Source organism: Nipponia nippon, unplaced genomic scaffold (genome assembly GCF_047370975.1).
Source record: "Nipponia nippon isolate SJK-2023a ecotype South Korea unplaced genomic scaffold, ASM4737097v1 scaffold_9, whole genome shotgun sequence".
Taxonomy (NCBI): Eukaryota; Metazoa; Chordata; class Aves; order Pelecaniformes; family Threskiornithidae; genus Nipponia; species Nipponia nippon.
Window position 1 is genome coordinate 44,917,511 of NW_028262413.1, and position 13,156 is coordinate 44,930,666.

At 41.6% G+C, this 13,156-nt stretch overlaps 1 protein-coding gene across 3 annotated transcripts in view; it reads right to left on the reverse strand.

Moving 5' to 3' along the window:
- The window catches only part of IGF1R (insulin like growth factor 1 receptor), a 195,979-nt gene that overhangs the window by 157,071 nt on the left and 25,752 nt on the right, over positions 1-13,156 (reverse strand). For all 3 annotated transcript variants that reach the window (XM_087743361.1, XM_087743360.1, XM_087743359.1), the window contains exon 2: positions 2,090-2,635. In XM_087743361.1, coding sequence (XP_087599487.1) covers positions 2,090-2,635 — 546 coding nt within the window. The remainder of the gene's footprint in view (positions 1-2,089; positions 2,636-13,156) is intronic.

A 13,156-nucleotide genomic window follows, 5' to 3' on the forward strand; every position in this document is an offset into this window, starting at 1 on the left:
AAAAGTCCTTGCTTCTCTTCTTTTTCATGCCTTGTGTAATTTTGTAGTGCAAGAGATTTCCCCAGATCAGGAGTTCATTGCCAAAGCACCCAAGCAATCTAGCAGGGGAGACAAAAAGCTTCCTTTTGAACAACTGCACATTTATACCTCCCTTGTTTTTCTTCAGAATGGGAGTACTTTTAGGTTAGTTTGGTTTTAGGTTTTTTTTAGATGAATGGCTGGCAAACTTAAAGTCTTCTTCCTTGAAGTCACTGGCTTATCATGACAAACAGATTAAATAGGTCCAACCTTCTCACTCTTTGTTGATTAAAACTTGATCATTTCTTTATACGCTCTTTATCCTAAGTTACTCTAACCTACGTTGGTTGTCCAGTGTAATGCTCTTAACAAGCCTTTTCCAATACTTGCTTTCTCCTTCACGATCTCCCACGAAAGGAAGATGAAAGCATATAGGAAGAGAAAAACATTATTTATACCCTTGCCTTAAAAGTGCTGCCATCACAGTGTAACTATGACCTCATTTTATTTAAACAGATCTCACATACATCTGGGATCCAAATTATTTTAACATTCCCCTCAAAGTAAACAAGCTTTTATTGCGCGTTACGTTTGTCTATTCCAAATAGCCAGAGCACACAACAGAAAGCAAGTTGTTATATCTCATTAAATACACTCCAGTTACATCCATTCAAACCACTGAAGGCAATGAGGTTGCGCAGGAATCACTTAGGTCACCCTCTGTGGACAACGGAGTTACACTGTTTTAATGAAGACATAAATTTGGCCTGCAGAAGCCTAACAACTCATAGCAACACATGGTAAGAAGGCAACACAGCTCACTTCCCTCACCTTGGACAAATCACAAAGTCTCCCAGTAACAGGCTGAGGGGTTTTCTTTTCTTTGTTTCAAAACAAACTTTATTTCCTGTAAGAATTATTGATAAAAGCATAGCCCTACAAATGCCTTTTTTCAGAGATATTTTTGGCATGTGTTAACTGAAAAAGCCCTACAAGGTACTTTAATTTCAGTCCTAACTGAACATGAGGACTTCACAAGCAACTGATGAAGTACTTTAGAAAAAAACAGCATCCCCAAGTGAAGGCAACCTGAATATAGCCCAGTTCCCGTTTTCTCTCACACTGTGGTGTTTCCTATCATTATAGCGGCTTTGGTCAAGACTTCAAGCGGAATTTAGGAACTGTTCGTCCCAGTGATGACTGCTTGTAATTAAGCCCTACTGATACTGCAGGGCTCAGCTTTCGTAAAGTTACAGGATGAACTCAAAAAGCCTGCCATGTAATCATGTTATTTGAGTAAACTATGTATTTGTTTACTCTATTTTTAAAAAGTGAGAAGAGATCAGGTTTTGTTTTTGCTAATACTTGCTATCAGAAAGACATAAACCCCGTCATGCCAGATAAGAACAAAATGGGCAAGGATAATTTTCACCAAGAGTCAAGATATCCATTAACTCTTTGACATTACAGACTGTACTGTAAAAACTGGTTTCAGTAAAAAAGTTCTTACGTACAGAATTTACCATTACAGGAATTTCGGAAGGTGCATGCCAAGGGAGGCAAAGAACAAAGTCGAAGTCCAGTTAACAGCTTGAGTACTGCAGTGACTCTGGCACACACATAACGTCACTTCGGCAAGGAGGAGGAGGTGGCATTCAACAGCCACCTCTTGCCGAAGTCCTCAAGGGAGGTAAAACTGGTTCCAGCTTTGCTATAAGGGCTTTAATTCTACACTTACTTTGCATCTTTTCCATGGGGAAGTAACCCAGAAAGTTTGCAGGTTTTTGTTCTTGGGATGGGGGGGTGGGGGCAGTGTTGTTTGTTTTGGTGGTGGTGGTTTGGTTTTGGGGGGTTTTTTTGGGGTGTTTTTTTTTTTTTTTTTAAATCAAGTGAGACGATCCCTTACTGGTTGGGGGGGAATCTATTTGTGTGGTGACCGGATAACTCATTATGTGGGCTACACATGACTAGAATAAAAGTTTAAGTTGCTAAAAAGCTTAAAATAAACCCACAAAATTAAACCTTTACTTCAGAAGGAGGTAACAAAAACACACATCTACTCAAATCTTACTTTTCTGGCAGTGGTTGGTGGTCCAGCAGCGGTAGTTGTACTCATTGTTAATAGATGTCTTCTCGCACAATGGCTTCTCTTCCATTGTTCCTGGACACAAGTCCCCACATTCCTTTGGAGGTTTATTCCCAACGATGTAGTTATTGGACACTGCATCTAGGATGAGAGACCAGTCCACCGTGGAGAGGTAACACAGGTCAGAGTTCTTCTCAATCCGTATGGCCCCGCGGGTTATGTTCCTCAAGTTGTGAAGTCCAATCTCTTTAAGATTTGTCATTTCAAAGATAACCAAGGCATAGTTGTAGAATAGGTTCCTCCCACGAATGACTGTGAGGTTGGGGAAGAGATCGCTGAGGCTTTCCAAGCCTGCCACACGGAACAGCAGCAAATAGTCAGTTATGACAGTGAGCTTTGGGAAGCGGAAGTTGCGGTAATCCTCTGCTTTAGAGATGAGCAGAATTTGAAGGAAACCCTCAATTACCGTACAGTTCTCCAGGCGTTTCAGCTCATGGATATCATTGCGAATGTCAACATTTGGCCCGCAAACTGAAAATGTAAAAGGAGAAAGGAAAGTTAGTAAATAAGGCATTTTTAAGCCTTTTGAAATTGGAATGCAAGTACAATATTCCGATGGCCATAAAATTTTTCACTTCTTTATTAGGTTGCAATGTTAAAATGGGAAATGAGTACTCAATTTACACCTACATTGAATATTCACCTCATTTAACCTATCACTATAAACACTCCCTGGGCCAGCACAGAGATGCAAGCTACCTATATTCTTCAGCAGACAGAGAAACGCCATTTTATTGTTGCTGTTGAAGAGAGCTGCGTTAGATTGAGGAACATGAGGATAAACCGAATGCATTTGCACACCCTGCTTCAAATTACATCATGACATGTGTGACCAGGCCAGGGGTTCAGCCACCTGACTCCAAACAAGTTAGGTAATATAGAGTGTGATCCGCAGGTCATTACATTACTAATTTACCCCCTACCCTCCTTAAGATGCATGCACATAAAGGGGAACACTTTCCAGAAAATTACAATTTATTTCTCAAATCACTCTTTCTTCCCAGGGTCACAAGCCAAACTAGCTCTAATTCTTGAACTCTAGTCTTGCAATAGATCAGCAGCAACACAAAATCCATGGAAAGCTGCTCAGCACTCTCTGCACTGTGACTGGGAAGAAAAGAAAGTGCTTGGACTTGTAGCTAATGCACTGAATTCCTGTTTGCATGTTCCAATGAACCAAGTTTCACTGATTTTGGCACCAAGATACAAAGAAGTTTCTTGAGTTTTAAGAAACACAGGATAAATTTATTTACAAGAATACACAGCATCACAGTAAGGAATTTCCCTTGAAAACAGCAGATTGAACTCAATGCACTCCCAAGAAAACAATGACCAGAAGTATTATTCCCTAATAAATCTATATATTAGGTCTTTCCATATTAGACACGTACCACAATAAAAATTTTAAAGGGGCTGGAATTGTACTGATAATGTAATAATTAGACACATAAAATGCACTTTGATGTAAAACAAAGAACTATGCAGTATAGAGAGCTGTTGTTCTTGGAAACCCTCAGAGTTGGTCCTCTGTGGAAAACATGGACAAAAGATTCCTCAGAATAGATACTAAGTTGCTTGTAAGCAAAAAAAGTAAAATGCCAACTTATTTAAGCAATCCAAAACTTAAATAAACCCCAAGCAATTCAATTTTGTGGAAAGGCTCTCTTTTTATGCATGCTAGGCTTAATTATTTTAACAACATCTTTTCCTCAGACAAGGAAGAGGTCTAAACAAACACTGGAGCCAAAAAACTTAAATTCTAACCAGACAAATTGTCCAGAGATTCAGAAATTGCGCTGACAATAGAAAGCAGTCCTTCCATCCCACAACACTTATCTAGGGCTAATAACTTAAGCTAACAAAGGATCCAGAACATGAGCATGCTAAAACCACAGCAACTCTAATATCCGACAAGGTCTTAAAGACTTTTAAGTCTTTAAAAGACTAACGGACTTTCTTGTTAGAGGGACAACGTAAAAAAACAACAGGGTGAGATCTTTGTTAAGAAACAGATGTTTTCTACACAAACTATTATCTAATCTTCCTTCTGTAAAGATCCAAGCTGAAAGCAGAGGCTATTAAAATGTGACTTGCACTAGAAGCAGCTATGCACAACGAAGTTCATTCCCTAAACCTTTAAAAAAAAAAAGAAAAAAACCCCACAAACACCAAAACTTATGTACCAACAGTAACACTTGGCCATCATGACCAGTGAGACAGGAAATCCCCATTTTAGTATATACTGACTACAGAACAATTGCATACTACTGCCTGGAGTACCTGTCAAGGCTTTAACTTCAGGAAAACATTAAAAAAAGGTGAATGGGTTGGCATTGCCCAGCTTTAGAAGCCAGATGGGAGAGGGGGAATGTTAAAGAACTCCAAGATAGCAGATCTGATAAGAGATGTACTGGTCATGTGTGGCAGAAGTGTGGGCTTCTCTCCTCAATCTGTAGGCAAGACAACCTCAACCCAAATTAAATTCCTTTAATAAGCTGTTACTCAAGTCTTGCTTTCAACTTCTGAAGTTTTCTTCTAAAGCAACCACCCCTCCACCCACCCTCAAGGGACAGTGCCCTCTGCCCAAAGCACAGCCCCACAATAACGTGAGTCTATTTACACTTTGACATTGGGCTTCTCTTTTTTAAAAAGGGCAAGCTAGAACACACAGTGTTTTTCCAATTAAACTGTTTGCATTTCTGTCTCTACCTGCTGGCACGACAAGGTGAACAGTATGGTTCCTGGTATGGCAAAGTAAAAGTAGCAAAATTTATTTTACTGCCATAAAATTTTAGAAAGCCTAACTGCTCCAAGCCCTTTATTTTGTTAAAGAAATAAAATTTGCACTTGTGCTGACATTTTGTAGGCAAGGTTCCAGAGTGATGGGTTTAAAAACAGCTGAGTTACAATACCCTAAAGAACAATTTGTAAGAGAAATGGCAACAACCGTTAACTAAAGCATTATATATCTGTTCATGCGTCTTTTCTGAGGCTGGGCTTTAAAAGTCATATTGCTTTTAGTTTTATGTTTGTTTCAGCTTGAAAGTTACTTAATTTTAGATATTTAAGCTTTTATAAATCAGTGAGATTTCTAGAACTTTATGGCAGAAGTATGCACTCACTAGCCTCAATTATGAAACATCATCCCTTTAATACAGAAAAGGATAAAGTCCAGTGGGCTCTAATGTTAGAAATTGATTACAGATGAGCATGCTGTTGACATTTTTGATTTAAGAACTTATTAGTGCATCTAGTGAGTTATGTTTTGCAGAACTTCATGCATATAATGAGAACTGCAGAGACCCAAACATGAAATAGGACAAGCATCTTGGTCCATACTGACATTTGGAAAAAACAGCTCCAATTAAAGCAGATGTTTTGGTTTGGTTTGGGTTTTTTGTTGTTTTGGGGTGTGGGGGTTTTTTTAAGAAATTTCTTTAAAGTTCACATTGTTCACAAAAGTTAATTATACCACAATGCATCATCTTTTTCTCACGTTTTTCTCGCTGCCCTGAAAAGGATTATATGAAAAACAAATTAATCAGAGCTCAAAGTCAACTACAGTTTCCATTTGGCTGTGCTGTGTTTTCTTTGGATCCCATTTTAGAGAAAGCGTATATGGACTTACAATATAAACTGGTCTGTCAGACAGAATGAAGTGCACACAAAATGCTCTTTAGAGCATTTATATTCCATTTAACAGTTTTTGATATTCCAGCTTATGGAGCTTTTTTAACATGACTAGTATAACTTACCTTTGTTATGTTCAAGTCAGAATTGGAAATTAACTATTATGTATTTATTTTGCTCACTAACGGAAAATAGGAATGTAACATCTGTTTATTACCCTGCCCTAATAGTTTTGGGTAGATTATAAACACCCGGATAATTACCATTAGTCAGATTCATGCTGTTTTCATTCAGCTGCTTACAGATTTCCAAGCCTTTCCTTAAATTGCCTATCATTTCTCAGACTTATTCTAAACTAAGCACCTAATTCTGAGTGAGAAATTAGTTCTTTAAAGAAATACATATTTATTCATTTAAAAGATAACTCCCCAATACAGTAAAATACCACAGAGAAGCCATGCATTCTTTACCTAGATGAACACAAACACCTCCCTGAAGTAGTGCTTTAGTCCAAAAGTACTGAGCTTCACCTACTATCCAACGAGAAGCCCACTTGCGCTCTTTTTTTCTGGGAGCATCCCAGGGGCAAGCTGCAGGGCGTGTAAATTTTCAAAGGTAATAGAAAAACCCACTCTGCACTACAGTCTTCCCGAGGACCTGCAGCCCATTCCTAGTCAGAGGACAGATCCAGGCCTGATCCTGTAACTGAGATGGGGTCAATGAACTACCAGGAAAAATGATTGCACATAACAGGTTCACACGATGAGAGTAATTAATGTGACCTGCAGCCTACTCCTTGGTCTGGCAGAATCTCCTGGCAAGTCTCCTTTCTAAGTGCTGCTCCAGGCTGGGGCACCAAGGAGCAGAGCAGAGGCTGTGAACGAACACGCACGCTGCACAGCACACGGGCAGCGAGCTGACGCTACCGAGTACACACAGACTGGGCAGACTAAGGCAAAGCCGCGTGTGACACAACAGCCCAGAGTACACTGATCCAGTAGTTAAGGTCGCTTAACTATGACCTGCTAATGCTCATTTTGATCATAAAAAACATTTTGACATGGAGAAGAACCTTGCCATCTTGAGAAACACCTGCTATTTAATCATCATCTATCATCAAATAATCATTTACTCCATGCAGCAGGTCTTTATTCTTTTTATATCCACTAGCTACTTCAGGTCACTAGCTACTCCTGAAAGGACTTGCCTGTTGCCCTTTAGTGTTTCGAAGGAACCGTTCTTTTTGCAAAATGACATGCTACGAAATACAAATCAGAAGAAAGCCTGCTGTTCAACATTCAGCCTATAATACAACTTCTGCTTACTACAGCACATCACAGCTGTACATATATTCAGAGCAGTTAATTTGTTATCAATACTAAGGTGTCAGAGAGCAGGACTGACAGTTCACACATTCACTGTTTTTAATAAGAGAAAATCCACTTCCTACAGAAAACCATTTCATGATGGTGTAGTTTTTGCTTCTAAATTTTGTATTCCTCCTAGTTACTCCATTTAGAAGAAGTTCTAAAAAACCACAACTGTTTAGGTTTTTCTTGAAAAACAAGACACAGCTTCACATTTTAAGCCTTGCCTTTGGCCCTTTTTTGCGTAATGTTAAAAGGTTGTACTACACTGAATGGTCTTAGTATCCTCTCAACTAGCCAGAAGGTAAAGATGGAGCAACCATCGCTATCTGGCACTCTCAACACCAGAAAGTGTTAGCCAAAGCAGCACCAAGGCAGCTCTGAGCCCTCGAGTCAATCCAGCACAACCCTTTTGCAAGGCTAAGGCCTTTTCAACCTAAGTCTGCTCCAGCTGGGTCAGGCTTTCCCTAGCAACAGAGACTTGTTCAGCCTGTGCAGTCATTTACATTTCTGAAATGAGAACCAGGATAGACTGCTTGCCATTAACGTCTAACCAGAAATCTTGAAATCAACTCCCGTTCGCCTTTCTCCTGTTTTGTATACTCATGGTGTGTTACCAAAGCAAGTTATGATTTCCCTTTGTTTCCCCTCTTCTGACTTCCCTTCCGTGGCAATTTTCCTTTACTTCAGAGTAGAGATGCAAAGCTTTATCTTAAATGAGGAGCCTGGATACCTTCAGCTTTTCAATTTTTAAAAAAAAAGTATCCCCTTACACTGGTTGCTGAAAGAAAGCGCTGAAGGTGCAGAAATTCTTCAAATTCCGTATCATCTTCCTGCCCAGGGGTTAAAACACCCATTCTGAGGACAAAGTCTGTGCTCCACAAGGTTCAAAAGGGTTCTTTCAAGGGAGGGCATGAGGTTGCTCAACTTCTCATCTACCCTGAAATTCTGTACAGTGGTAACAAGTACAGTATGTTACCATCCGCGCTGGATGATTTCCTACACAAAGAAGGAACTACAAGGCTTAATATGAAAAACAATTGTGGCTAGTTCTACTTTTAGAGAGTAGCTTGCTCACACCACCACAAGAAAAATTTCACTTTGCCAATAATGGCTTTTTCTGAGCACACTCCACTTCCAATGAGAGGTCTGCTTTCCCTGCCGCTACTCTCTGGTCAGCTAAGAGCTGATGTTACTGAACACAGTAACATTGCTCTCTCCTAAACTCCTCTAATGAGAGAGACTTGACCACGTCATCCTTCAGTAATGTCAGCTCAGAGCTGTGGGTCTTTCTGGGAGATCAGCACATCTTCTGAACAGTGTTGTTATTTATTCCCAACAGAGCCACTTCCTTTCCATCATGTGTTTTTTAGTTTTAATCTATGGCAGGTCCTTATAAAAAAAGGGTCCAAAGCAGCTACTGAATATGGCTGTGGTCCAGCAGCTCTCATCCCAGATCCACAGCATGCAATATCTCTTTGAAGGCAAGCATCTCCAGAGTTACCACCCCTCTCTCACAACAACAAAGAACACATTTATTGCACCGGGTGGATTTAGACCTGCATAACATATAATGGCCTGCATATTGACACGTTTACTATATACTGCATCAACTCAACAGAGAGGTTGTCTGGCACATTGCAAAAAACCCAATGGCTCAAAAAAATTCCTTGCAGACACTCGAAGGTTAAAGTACAACTTTGGCTGATGACAGCATCCTAATCTCCATGTTATCTGAAAAATTGGTTTGAATCAGGTTAGGAAAAAGGAACTAAACATACGATAAAGCCCATCAGCAGATTTAAAAGGAGCCTCTTTTCTACACGACTGTAATTGCTCAGAAGAGAAACAGAAGGACACATCAGTGGAAACAGAGAGGGAATAGTCTGAAAATGTTACGCCCATACAGATTATAAACAGGGGAAAGTAAAACTTGACCTTAACCTTTCCATTCATTCTTACTGCTAAGTATTATGCTTGTTTTAAGAAAACCATCAGGACCTTCATACAGCCCAGAAGAAGAAAAATCTTTAAGTGTTCTCATTCAGTCATCGCTGAACAGAGAGGTACTGCAGTCCATGGCCTGGTCTTAAGCCTAGTTTGTTCCTGTAGTTTCACTCCAAGACTTGGAAGGCAAAGGTAGTGTGCTGGTTTTGGCTGGGATAGAGGTAATTTTCTTTATAGTAGCTAGTATGGGGCTATGTTTTGGATTTGTGCCGAAAACAGTGTGGATAATACAGAGATGTTTTCATTACTGCTGAGCAGCAACGGGGCTGGGGGTGCACAAGGAGCTGGGAGGGGACACGGCTGGGACAGCTGACCCCAGCTGCCCAAAGGGCTGTCCCACACCGTATGGCGTCACGCTCGGCATATAAAGCTGGGCAAGAAGAAGGAAGGGGGGATGCTCGGAGTGATGGCGTTTGTCTTCCCAAGTAACCGTTACAGGTGATGGAGCCCTGCTTTCCTGGGGATGGATGAACACCTGCCTGCCCATGGGAAGGAGTGAAGGAATTCCTTGTTTGGCTTTGCTTGCACGCACAGCTTTTGCTTTACTTATTAAACTGTCTTTATCTCAACCTACAAGTTTTCTCACTTTTACCCTTCCGATTCTCCCCACATCCCACTGGGGGGGAGTGAGCAAGCAGCTGTGTGGGGCTTAACTGCCAGCTGGGGTTAAATCACAACAGGCCTTTCTGGTGCCCAACATAGGGCTCGAAGGGTTTGAGATAACGACAGGTTTGATTGGAATGTGCTAGATCGAGTTTATAGCTGTTATGGCTGTTTAGCTCTTAACTGGCAGGCTCCTGTGCTTGCCATGAAGCTTGCTTGCCTTACTATATATTAGAGTCTAGTGTTTGTTAGTGGCTGGTTTTCGGTTTTGCTGCTTGCTGTACTGCTGATCATCTCACTGTGCTGTACCTGGAAACATTCTGGTAACAGCAACGGCCATGCACCTGGGCATCGCTGCTGTTTCTGTGCTGCTGTACTGGACAGGCTGGAACTCCAGTGTGAACTCGAGTCGAAGGGACTGTGACCTGTGGATGAGTCCATGTGGGAGCAGGACACCCCGAAGTGTCTGTAGCTGTGAATAAGTCCACACCACAGCAGGTACATGTCAAAGTGTCTGTGGCTGTGGTTATGTCTGTGCCACAGTAGGTATACCTCTGAAGGGATTGTGGCCCAAGGATCAGTCCATGCTGGAGAAGGTACACCTTGAAGCATCTGTGGCTGTGCTTGAGGTCATGCTGAAGCAGCTCAAAACATGCAGCCATGGATAAGCCCACGACAGAGCAGGTACTCCCCTGGAGGGACTGCAGCCATAGGTAAGGCAATGTTAGAGCGGGTTCACTCCTGAAGTGACTGTGGCTGTGGGTAAGGCCACACTGGAGCAGGTCTATCTCTGAAGGCATCGTGGCCCATGGAGAAGGCCACACTGGAACAGGTGCTCCTCAAAGCAACTGTGGCTGTGTATAAGTCTATGCTGCAGCAGGTACACCCCTGGAGAGACTGTGGCTCATAGGTAAGGCTCCACTTGGAGCAGGTACACCCCTAAGGGACTGCAGTATGTGGATAAATCCAAGCTGAAGCAGGGCAAGGGGAGGAGTTCATTGCAATGTTAAACCCAACAGTCTGGTCCAAGGGGACTGGGGTGGAGACTGTAATGGAAATACCTTTAAATTGTTGTAACCCATGATTTAAGTTGCATGTTATGGGAATTACTATAGCAGGAACCACCTGAACCAATGGAAGACAAGCCTTACAAGAAGCAGTGCAAGTGCAGCAGTGAGCCAACCTGAGCTGGCTTTGGTACCAAATAACTCCACAAAAAACACCACCTCTCCATTCCTGACTGACCACCGTAAGAGATGGAGCCCAAAGTCATGGACTAAATTAATTCAGTGGACATTTATTTTACAGGGATGGTCCATAGACTAAGGAAATGATACCTGTGTATTGTATCAAAGGATGGGAAGGGGCGGGGGGCGTTAACAAGGATGTATTGGATAGTGTGGGACCTGAGCATGACATAAATGGTATGGAATAAGGAGTGGAGAACGTGCTGGTTTTGGCTGGGATAGAGGTAATTTTCTTTATAGTAGCTAGTATGGGGCTAAGTTTTGGATTTGTGCTGAAAACAGTGTTGATAATACAGAGATGTTTTCATTATTGCTGAGCAGTGCTTACATAGAGTCAAGGGCTTTTCTGCTTCTCACACCACCCCACCAGTGACTGGGCTGGGAGTGCACACAACTGAGAGGCTGACCTCAGCTGACCAAAAGGGATATTCCATACCATATGATGTCATACTCAGCATATAAAGCTGGGGGAAGGAGAAGGAAGGGGGAGGCATTTGGAGTGATGGCATTTGTCTTCCCAAGTAACCGTTACAGGTGATGGAGCCGTGCTTTTCTGGGGATGGCTGAACACCTGCCTGCCCATGGGAAGGAGTGAATGAACTCCTTGTTTTGCTTTGCTTGCATGCACGGCTTTTGCTTTCCCTATTAAGCTGTCTTTATCTCAACCCACGAGTTTTCTCACTTTTACTCTTCCGATTCTCTCCCCCACCCTACTGGGGGGTAGTGAGCAAGCAGCTGTGTGGTGCTTAGTTGCCGACTGGGGTTAAACCACAACAGGTAGAAAGACTGAGAAAGAACCGATTAGCAACCACAATTTCCCTTCAAGCCCATGAAAAGTTTCAGCATAGTTGCACCACCTGCAGATGGCAGGGAAAAAAAAATTACTACAGAAGTCTAAGGATTCTTTAATTGCATACTATGCTAAGAAGAAATTAAATGTGGAGTTCACAGAAATCAGTGGTTGGAGAGATTGCTTATGACACTTTACATTAACACAGGATTCCACCACCCACTGAACTCTTGGTTTTGCCTTCGTAGTGACACTATGAATGAAATATATATTTTAGTGTCTTTAATGTACTTACACAACCTCCCACAAAATTTCTGTACTCTCTAAGCTCACCTATCCTGCATGTGTCACATCAATCACTAGATCTCTTCCCAGGGAAGCCAGCTTCCGTATTACCTCTTGGGATGTCAGAACCGGTAACAAGGAGGGAACTAAATCTATACCACGATTCAAGCTGTCTCCCTAACCACTGAACCATTCCTCTTCATCGAGCATGCTACATAAACCACTTTACATCTACCAGGATTGCATGAAGTTACACCTCTCTGCATGGGGCGGGGGGAGAGAATAGATAAAAGGCACCCCACAATGCAGAAAATGTCAACCATTTTAGCTTTTGCTAAGCAAGTCCATAATTGAAATTCACCTTCTGTATTTCTAGCACTAGCACAACGCTGCCATCTTTGGTTTGCAAAACATGAAAGGGAATACTCAAACCCAAACAAAAACCAACTGTTTCCATTTGAATATAAGTCTTGAGAACATTCCTGTTTACACATCTAAGGCCCGGGAAGAGGGCTTGGGGTTTATCTTCATTTAATTAAAAGTTAAGCTTTGAAGGACAAAGCTAGACCACTATGATCTTCTAAACACTCAAGGGACTAGAGATTATATTGCAATGTAGCTTGTCATTTCTGAGAAATATAGTCTATTATCATTAATTTACCTTGTGTCACTCATCACTCCTAGCAACCTTTTACAGAATTCTTCTCTCCCAGATTTGGAAGGAAAAAGTGGTGTCACAAGAGGCCAATCAAATTTGGCCCTAATACCTTAAAAAAGTGACCGGATTCCCCTTCTCCACACATGTTCTCTTTGTCTCCCATATATCTTAGAAAAATACACACATCCTATTTTAATTTTCCCTTTTACCGCTCTACTAACTATATATTCCCAATCCAAGGGCCACTGTGTTACCAAGCTGACCAGAACAAAACAGTCACAAAAATAACGCACAGAAGGACTACAACCCACATCACAAAATCAAACTGGCTGTCTTTTTGCTCTTGCAATTTCAGCTGTCATTGGCTAAAGATATCTCTGGCATTGCTGCTTTCCATGAACTTCC